This window comes from Rhagoletis pomonella, unplaced genomic scaffold, assembly GCF_013731165.1.
Source record: "Rhagoletis pomonella isolate Grant_MI unplaced genomic scaffold, Rhpom_1.0 Rhpom_scaffold_00004, whole genome shotgun sequence".
NCBI lineage: Eukaryota > Metazoa > Arthropoda > Insecta > Diptera > Tephritidae > Rhagoletis > Rhagoletis pomonella.
The window spans coordinates 43,090,778-43,101,411 of record NW_023458558.1 but is presented as its reverse complement, the minus strand read 5'-3'; the positions used below and the strand labels follow the sequence as shown (position 1 = coordinate 43,101,411).

The window sequence follows — 10,634 nt, the reverse complement described above, 5'->3', positions numbered from 1 at the left end:
AACTCAACTCAACTCAACTCAACTCAACTCAACTCAACTCAACTCAATGTTTAAGAATATACAATCCCATACAAAAGCCAACGCTCTAGAAATTACACAAGTAACACAATTTGCAAGTTTTCTTTGCTTTACAGCTTTTCATACATAGTTCAGCACTTACAGGAAAATCTCATAAACCTTTCAACATAATTCCATCTCTTCATTTCTACTTTTAAGCACGTAGGTTTTGACGTCGACATTGATTTATGTTTGTACAATGATGCAATAGGGGTAAGTCTATGTAAGAGTATTCCATGCACTTACTTACATAAATATGTATAAACGAGTAAAAAACGGAAGCAAAGTGAGAGTGTGTGGCGATAAAAAAACACGCTTACAGCTGCTATGCAAATAAGCAGAGGCACTAGCTAAGTAAAATTTAAGACGTTTTTTGTAAGGCTCAACTCTTACCTTCCGGTTTACAAATGAACCACGACGCGATTAAACGCCAAAGGAGGAGTAGAGAATTGAAGTTGTCTGTAGTTTAGGAGGTGCGTGAAAGTCACGTTCTTTCATAAAAACACTTCATTCTACCTACGGGTCTTCTCGTTCATTTACATTATCGAGCCCTAACCGCCAAAAGAGCGTAAGCGGCTAAAAGTAAATTTTTCCGTAGGCGTTTTTTTTATTAACACTGCAGTTACTCTAGATACTAACATGAAGGTCACGTTTGATGTTAGTTATATAATATTGGTGGTTTTATTTGCCCAGCTTTAATGAAACAGGTGATTCGCCGTCACAAAAAAAGGGTACTACACGTAATTGCGGGGGATAAGCCAAAAGATTAATTAAAAAAAAAATACAATTTTTTTTTGCATTAATATAAAAAAATTGATGCCTTTAACTAATTTCATTTATTCTTGTTATTAAGAAAACAATCCTTCAACACAAATACATACGTTATTGATTAAAATACTATTTCCCTATAAAAACTAATGCTGATTTCGTTTGTCCCAAACAAATCTTGTTCTTCCATGGTGCAAAATGTGTTTGATGTTAAGCAGTGTTTGCATTGTTCAACTTTGGGTTAACATAGAATTCATTATTTGTGCATCGCATGAAAAAATCCTTTATGACAATCCTGCGTTGGATTGTCAACTTCGAAGAGGTATTGTTACACCGTAGAGATTAAAATATATAAACGGTTAGATATAGTACCTAGAATTTTAGTGTCAAAATTTAAAGTCTCTCTAGGGCAGGTAGGATTTTTGCAAGGCTGGAATTTATCGCCAGAAAGACAGAGAGAGCATCAACTACTTTGCTCAGGTGGGAGCCCAGACACCCCTTCCCGTTTTGCTTTTGAACGTGTTTGTTTCCACCTTCCATCACTATACTGTCAGCCTGAGCAAAATAATGTACATACCTATACCAGCCAGTTACTGCTGTTGCGCTATATGTGTGTTGCTGTGTGCCCTACGTTCAATAGGATAGTTTTTGCATTTTGTTCTGATTGTAAAAATTTATTATCTATACTTTTAAGACTAGAATATATTGCATTAAAACAACAACATTTAAAAAATGTTTTATAAAAATGATTTTTATTCTTTATAATAAATTGTTCTGAGGAGAAGCTCGGCCAAACACTAACATACATATGTGTAAGCGCCAATCTATTATTATTATTATTAATAAATTGTTCTTAATTTAGCATGTAGTTTTTTAACGTTAAATGAGTTAAAGCCAATTAAATTCCTAATAATTTTAATTTAATTGCTAATTTTTAGACCTTCATACAAATAAATACTTATGAAAAAACATAATGGGCTTTGTTAAAGTTAATTGATAGTAATAGTTGATTGGTTGAAACCACTTAAACTTGTTAAATTTGTAATTTTGTTCGAAATTGCAACTTGATTGGAAAATAATTGGCAGAATTTTAATTAAACTGAATTATTAAAAGATAGGAAATTCCCGAAAATAACAAAATTAACTATTATGCAAATACGAGTTCAAACGTATTAATACATATATTTTTTAATTGGTTATATAGTATGTACATAAAAAGTTGTTCATACACTCATACATAAATGTGTTTGGAAACGAATTCATTTTCATTATTTGCAAACTTTTGCAATTTCAATAACCCACTAAATAAACCAATACGCAAATGCATGTATTGGCATACATAAACCCTGTTAGAAATCTGGGACGTGATACTAAAATTATTTATACATAGTATGCCGGTTCAACATCATCAGCCATAAAGGTCTTAATAAAATTCTTGACTGATGAAAATACACAAAACGGGATAAATGGGATTTATGAAATTGCTGGCTTTCCTCAATTTTGCCGAAATGGGGCTGTCGCTTTCCATATATCGATGGTCTTATGAAATAAGGTCACAACTTAAAGTTTCATGTTTTTGAGTTATATAGCAGATTAGGTTTATAAATAACTATATATTTTTTTGGCAAATCGACATAATAATATATAATATATTATATATATATATAAAATATGCTTAGCTGTTACCAATCCTACAGGGGCGAACTTTTGCCATTTGTCACAAAACCGAAGTAGGGAACCTTTACTGCCGAACGGAGTCCCAAGCCTCACTATTATCGCGAATATTGGCATCACTCAAAGACTGTCGATAGGCTAGTAATTCTTAGGGCCGGTTACAAATCTGCGGTTAAATATCGTCTACGACTCCATGCATACAACAGGGAGTCGGTAACGTCGATAACTATGTTTAACCGGAAATTATCGTTAACCAGACATTGAGTAAGCGGCCCTTAGTAATTCTTAGGTGTAGGCGGCGTATGAGTAACATTATTTCGTTCTCAATTTTTGTACACATAATCTTGCGCATTTTTATTTGACCACTCATTGTTTCGTATTTATCCATCGATTTTCTTCATCAGTAACTTGATTTTTCTTTGTTACAGAACATGCTTTCGTACAAATACAAAAATTTGGAACAGAACCTGTTATTTTTTTAATTTTTCTTCTGTTAAATTTAGATTTTTTTTTCATTTTTTCATTAAAAAATAAACCAAGCTGGAATGATTAATTAATTTGGTAGAAAATATAAAAAATAAGTGAAAAGTGATGTATGCACGGTTTATGGAGAATTTCATTGGCTTTCATTTACCGTATTTTATATTTAGATTTTTAAATTGGTTCGTAAAATATACGTGATTAAATGGAACCAATTTTTGTTTTATCGAAATCAGTTGACGCGGTCCAAAGTTATGCGGTAACATACATAAAAAAATAAAATTAATCAAAAAATAGTAAAATAAAAAATAAATTAAAAAAATATTTCGACGAACTGATAACCTCCCCCTTTTTTGGAAGTCGGCTAAAAATAATGATTATCTCTGATGGAAAAGATAAAAATCATAAAATAATTATTATTTGTAACCGAAAAAATATTAATTTTTAAGTAAAAAAACCGACCTCAATTCCCATTTAAAAAAAAAAAATATATATATATATATATATTTCATGATCCAATTATCGGATCTAAACTAGATTAGTATGCGACCACCTCTGAGACGCTACCTTTGAGATGCAAAAAGAATTGTCGAAGTCAGTTGACGTGGTCCAAAGTTATGCGGTAACATACATAAAAAAAAAAAAAAAAAATAATTAATACTCCGACGATTTGATAACCTCCCCCTTTTTTGAAGTCGGTTTACAATCAAATGATAATTATTTCCGTTGAGCGAAAAAATAAAGCTCAATAATAATTTTTAATAATGATTTAGTGCTGATTACAATTATTTTACTCATAATGATTACCGTCCCTGGTATGAATACATACCCGTCGTATGCGCATAAGGACATTGGGGTGTAGCACGCACAATATTTTTTTGGCTCTGCACTAGATATGGGGACCCACGGTACTAAATTTAAATTGGGTAGCATAGGCGGTATCGGGAAGGTCTTTAAATAAACCCCGCAACTGCCAAAATTTCAGAAATAAAATATGCGACAAAGCCAGATATTTCAGTTTGACAAAAGTATAATATTCGAGTAAAAGATACTTTAGTAAAAGATTGAAATAATGGAATAGTCAAACTTTCCCCGCAATAATTTGACTGTTGAAATGCTATGTGGCACGCACAGTGAGTTGAAATGAAACCCTTTAGTCAAAATAAAGTTTCTCCTCTAGGAATTAACTGTTTTGGGTGGTTTTCTAATTAAAGGTAAATACAAGTAAAGGTAAATACATATATTTCAAGAAGAAGTAAATACAAATATTTCAAGAGAACAGTTAAGGACAAGGTTGAGGTTAAGGTCAAGGTTTAGGTTTATGTCAAGGTTAAGGTTGCGGTAAGTTTAAAGATAATATTCAACAATTTTTTGTAGAATTTTATTTATCAACCTGCAAGTGTCCTTGAATATTTGGTTACAACATTTTCCAAAATGTCCCTTTAAATATATGTATTTACCTTAAATTTAAAAATATAACGCAACACAGGTAATTCTAATAGGAGATATTTTATTTTAACTACAAGTTTTCGTTTCAGTGCGCTGTGGCAGGTAGCTCCGTTTAGTTGAAAGCAGATATCGTCAAAACTAATATTTCCCAATTGCAATCATAAAAATGTGTTATAATTGATCATTAGCGCTCTTCATTGGCAGAGACGGTATCACCAGATTCATTTTGGAACAAGTACGGGTCAATTATTCCACCTGACCAAAAACAACACCAAGCAGTCAGTTCACGCGAACGTAATAATTTGTGCATTTTCCAATGTATTTTCTTGCAAGTATTGATCATCGCTAGTTAGATATGCATTTTTTCCACTTTACTGACAAGGCGCCAATAAAACTGGTCGTCTTCGGATACCAAGAAAGTATCAGGGAAATTTTTAATACCTTCAACTGAAGTGTACCGTAGTCCCGTAAGGGCGTAGTGCATCGACAGTGCTGACAGCCCTTTACAACTTTTTGGTATACCCAATATTATCTAAATTTTATTTTAAAGCTATGTAATTTTATTTGATGATAGATTTTGGAACTCACGGAACCCAGGGTATAAATCTGAAAAACGTCAAAATAGATGGGTTCGGGAACTAAAAGCTGGGAGGGATATGGACTAAGTATTTAGACCAGCGGTCATCTCTGCTCTGCAGCACTAAACTCATTGTGCGTGCAGGAGTCAGAGTATCTGGAAAATATGTATAAATCTTTCGTAAAATGTGCAACCTACATATGCGAAACCTGTTAATAAAATCGCACAAATACCAGATTGCGAAATAATCAATTGATTTATATAATAAAGTGAACTTCGTAGAGAGCGCAAAAAACAAATTGTTTGCGCATCCTATTGCAAACATGTATCTATGCATGTGTATAAAAGTTCCAGACACAAAATCGCTTAGCAATTCTTGCGCGCTTGTGAATTTATTCACCATATTGCATTTACCTAAATCAAGATTTAAATCAAATTTCAAATGTCAAACCCATTTCTACCCTTTTGACCCTAGTTTGCTGTACTCAGCTAAATTGATTTTTATGTATAACCAAAAAAACTCATGTAAATAGGGCACATATATGAACACGTACAGTGCGCTCGTCAAAACGTGAACCAAGCACAGCAGTTCACATTTACGAAATTTTTGATGTTCGCGATTGTGGAAAATTAAGGCAACAAATACCTGCCACAATAAATAAAGGCTTGTGCAACATTCCCTAAAGGGAAGTTCTCAACGGAACTTACGATTTCTGATTCATATCATCTATATTATTGCCGCTTCCCTCGCTTTTGACATAGAATACGTCTTACGCTTCGATATGGAGGCTATGCTTAAAGCGCAGCGTAAATACATGCATACGTACATACATATGTTGATTGCAGTTAATGGGGATCTGTTCCTCTTTTGGTAGTCTATGTATATACATATGCATTAGATTGCATCACTCCCCATACAAAAAAGATCGGTATTATTTTTTCATTGGAATTATAAAATGTATTATATTTTAAGATGTCCACCAAAATATTTCGAAAAAATATTAAGATTTAGGTGAGCTGGAGCGATTTGAAAATTACTCCAAAAATGGAGTTTTTCTATGAATAAAAATAGTTTCTTAAAGACTTTTTTTAAAAATCCTACAAAATAAAAAATATTTTGAATGGAATCGTAATAACGAGATTTCTGATGCTGGTTTTTAACTTTTTTCAAAGAAAAACTTGAATAACTGAACCTAAACTCTTCCGATTTAGACTTAAGAGGTGTCATTGGAAAGGTATTTTCTCACCCTTTTCATTTCTTTGCTAATAAGCTGAAAGGGTGAAAGAGAAAGGTAGGATGAGCGAACGTCGTTCAAAGTTGTGTTAAGATGTGTTGGTATTTGAAAAAAAGGGACACGAACTACTTTCTTTGGCCAGAAACCAAAACAGTGTAAAAATACCTTTCTACCGAGATCCCATAAGTCTAAATCAGAATAGTTATGGCCCAGTCATTCAAGTTTTTCGTACATCAATTTTCGGAAATATTAAAAAACAGCATCAAAAATCTCATTATTATGATTCCGTTGAAAATATTGTTACATGTTAGCCGTCATCGATTCGCCACTTCGCTGCTTGCTATGTTTGAGTTCCGGTCGCTTAAAGAAGAATTTTGCATGTGAAAGCAACAACAAAGTTAGCTAGCTAGCTTAGACGATAGCGAGTTTGGTTGTACCTCATTGAGTTCGTTCGTTTCGCCACTCGCTAACTGTTGGCGAATCGATGACGACTATTTTTATGCAGATTTTTTAAGCATAATCGGATTTGTCATCTGAGGAGACTTTTTTCAAAAAGTTCTTTAAGAAACTATTTTTATTCATAAAAAACTCCATTTTTAGAGATATCTTCAAATCGGTCCAGCTCACTTATTTAAATCTTAATATTTTTCCGAAATATTTCAGTGGACGTCTTAAAATATAATAGATTTTGTAGTCCGGGCGGAAAACCGCCACAACTTTTTTTTGGTGAAGCAGTCTAATGTACATACATATTATATATGTAAATATATGAGCCCATGTATGCATAACACGCGAAAACTTTTCGAAATGAAACTTCTTTAGCGCTTCTTGAGTGTATGCGCATGAAATTAATTTAGCAAAAACTTGCTAATAAAAGGTTAAAGAATAGCACTTAGAAAAAGAACAATAAAGGAATGAAAGTAAAGGTGAGTATGTACATAGATAAAGAAAAGGATAAAGGCAAAGGTAAAAATAAAAATAAAAACTAAAACAAATATGCGTAAAGATAAAACCAAAAACTATGGTAGGGCAAAGTTGAAGGGGAATATGTAGATGAAGAATATGATAAACATAAAAGTAAAAATGAAGATAAATACATATAAAGAAAATGATGAGGATGATGTTACCGATAAAAGTAAAGATGAAGATAGAGGCAAAAAGATTAAAATAATGGTAATTATAGAGAAAAGGATATAAATAGAGACACAGGGACTCAATTTGGGGACTATTTCGGGATTTTAGAGATTTTCGAGACTTATCGATATTATAGTCGATATTTCATCGGTTTTGTTATCGAAATTCTTATCGATTTTGTTATCGAAATTTTTATCGATATTATAAATGATATATTTTATCGATTTTTTTTATAGATATTTAATAGATTTTTTATCGATTTTGTAATATTTTTTACAAATTTTGTAATCGAGTTTGTTGTCGTTACTTCTATCGATTTTATTATCGATTTCGTTATTGATATTTTTATCGATTTTTTATCAATTGTGCTATCGATATTATTATCGATATTTTTTTCTTAGTGTATGCTTTCGTTTTTGACTTGCATGCGCTATTAACCATATCACGTATTCTACCTTTAAATTTCGCAGCTGTCTCTCAATTTGAAAAATGCATTATATATTGCATTTTTTTATAATTTCCATGCAGCTGTTCATTTTTCACATAATTTTATATCTTCGAAAAATAAGCTAGTTTTAGTGATATTCAAGATTTTTAATTTAAGCCAAGGTGGAAGTCTCTAGGCCCGTTGAGAGCTAAATTATTACGATTCTGAAGTTAAACTTCGAAATTTCATTCCACATTTAGTGCAATTTTTTTTTCTAATTTCGGAATAAAACTAGTATAGCAGTTTCGAAGTTTCGTTTGGAGTTGTTATAACTTGGCTCTCAGAGGGCCAAGAGGCTTCTTATCTTGGCTCAAATTAAAGGTCTTGAATTGCACTTATCGTTTGAGAGATATAAAATTGAGCGAAAGATGCACAGCTGCATGCAAATAGAAAAAAATGCAATAAATAATGCATTTTTTAAATTAAGATGTTAAATTTTTTTTCGTGTTGCTCGTTTCAAAATCTATAATACTAGTATAATAAAAACTACAAAAATTTTTTGTTTCGGAATAAATAACGTGGATTTTGCATGTTTTTTTCTAATAACACTACTTTTGACCAATTTTTTGAAAGGTCAGGGGGTAATTGTGGCTCAATGGTAATATTTTTTCGTGAAAGCGATTCACTTTTGCTTTCAAAACCATTTTGTTTCGTATCAAAATGCTGCTGCTGTTGAAAGCGCTACGATTAATTCGCATGCAGTGCTCAAAAACCACACTGTCTGGCTTGTGAAAGGACAAGAGATGTATTTTAAAATGATGTGCGTATTTTTCAGATATGGGTTCAGCGACAAAATTTCAATTAGCACAAAATTGTTCCGGAAGTAGACACACAATACCAAGAGCGGATCTTTTTTGGAAATTTCCCGTTGTGAGGTGAAACAGCAAACAATTTTCTGACTCTTTTGCTTGCTCCAATTTAGAATATGTTGCAATTATTTGGAGGCCCTGTCATAAAAACTATAATGATAAATCAATTGAACGTGATCAAAGAGTCTTCTTATAGTTCACTTTAAGCAACTTAAATTTTCCGAACCTATACTATCTTATAGTTCTCGCTTATTATTAATAACACTGCGCAACAAAATTCCAAAAGATTTAGGTGATGGGAATCGGACCAACAGCATTTGATTAAGCTGGCCAAATAATGAAAAAATACCAAAGAACTGGAAAAAGTTGGTTACCATTTCTTTTGTATCTTAATATAAAGTTGGAAAATAAGATCCCAACAAGAACATATAATTTAAAAACACATTTTGCAAAGTTGACGGAGCGGGAAGATGAGGCCATGGGAGGAGTTTTTGGCACGGCTCAATGTTCAACTGAAATTTTTTTTATTATATGAATATATATGTATATATGTATATGGGCATTCCCATGGTGGCGCACGTGACAGTCGTACGATTTCAATGTGATACAAAAAAGGAATACCATTTGTTTTCTTTAACTTTTTTGGGCCATTGTATAGCACATAATTAGCTCTATATTTAACCGAAAAATGAAATCAATCGAACTGCTTGGTCCTGAAATATAAGCATTTAAAGAGAGGTTCGTTACGTCACAAAAAATGGGAGTTGATTTTTTCTTTTCTTACAAAATCGCAAAACTCTGCGAATTGTGGATGGCTATTTTCATGAAACTTATTTTAATATGATATGGAGCAATTCTAGTTGTTTTTAGAGTTTTTTGAATTAATGCAAATTGTTTCAATTCTCTTTTACAACCCCAAGTGTGAAACGTGACGTGACGTGGCGTGACGTGACATAAATTTCCATCGTTATATTTTTGTTAATATTGCTTTTAAATGAATTTTCAACGCAAATAAAACATGTATTTTATGTAGAATATACTTTATATTTTGACTTCAGCGCCAATTCAGGGTCAATTTATTAGAATTCTATGATTTATTATGTTTCAACCACATACGCCAAATTCGAACCAAATCGGACCATAGAAATATCTCGACTTTGGCACCACCTAGGAAGACCATTTTGTGCAAACATGATTCTACTTACATAGCCAGTATATATTTTAAAAAGCAGACAAATCGGCCCGTAAATACGTTAGATATAAAACATTTATTTTTTTTTGTCGTGGTGGACCTTCCGCTGGAAACACCCATATAGTAACTATATATATATGTAGGTGCATGTTGGTATGAAATTTGTGAGCAAAACCAAAAAGAGAAAATCATAGAACTTGTTTATTTTTGAACCTGCAATTAGTAACATGAAATCGAGATAAAAAGGAAATGGGTACCAACTTTTGCAAATGCTTTGATATTTGTTAATATTTTGATCTCTTTTAAAACATGCAATTGGTCTCATTCCCATCACTTTTTAAGTGTTGCACTGTGTAATCGAAAGTCTTTGGAAACAGAAAGATCTGTTCTCCGTATCTTTTACTTTTATTATAACTAATGGTGCTACGGATTCTCCTGTTGTATTTCGGTATTCCTCAATGTAACTTACAAAATTTTTCAATTATACATATTTTTTGACTAGTCTTATCTATGCAAATGTAAATTTACCTACCAACAAATCTATAAAAATCTATATTAGCATTTTTTAACTTACAGATAAATATGTAAAACGTCCACCTCGCAAGGCGTACGGCCGCCTCAGCGCTGATTCTGATGACGCCAGTTCACAGCACAAACACAAAATCGATGATCCTTTCGAAGATTACGATAACTTCAAAATAATAACATCAGATAGCAGTTGTAGCCACAACAATGTAAATGGCAACATGAATGGTAATGGCAGTGCCACATG

General features: G+C 32.3%; 1 protein-coding gene across 1 annotated transcript in view; it reads left to right on the top strand.

Moving 5' to 3' along the window:
• Positions 1-5,787: 5,787 nt before the first annotated feature.
• Positions 5,788-10,634, top strand: part of LOC118738226 — a gene marked incomplete at its 3' end in the record, with an annotated part of 12,524 nt that continues 7,677 nt past the window's right edge. Inside the window, 2 exon segments of the mRNA XM_036469150.1 lie at positions 5,788-5,812; positions 10,439-10,624. Of these exon segments, the coding sequence (XP_036325043.1) occupies positions 5,788-5,812; positions 10,439-10,624 (211 nt within the window).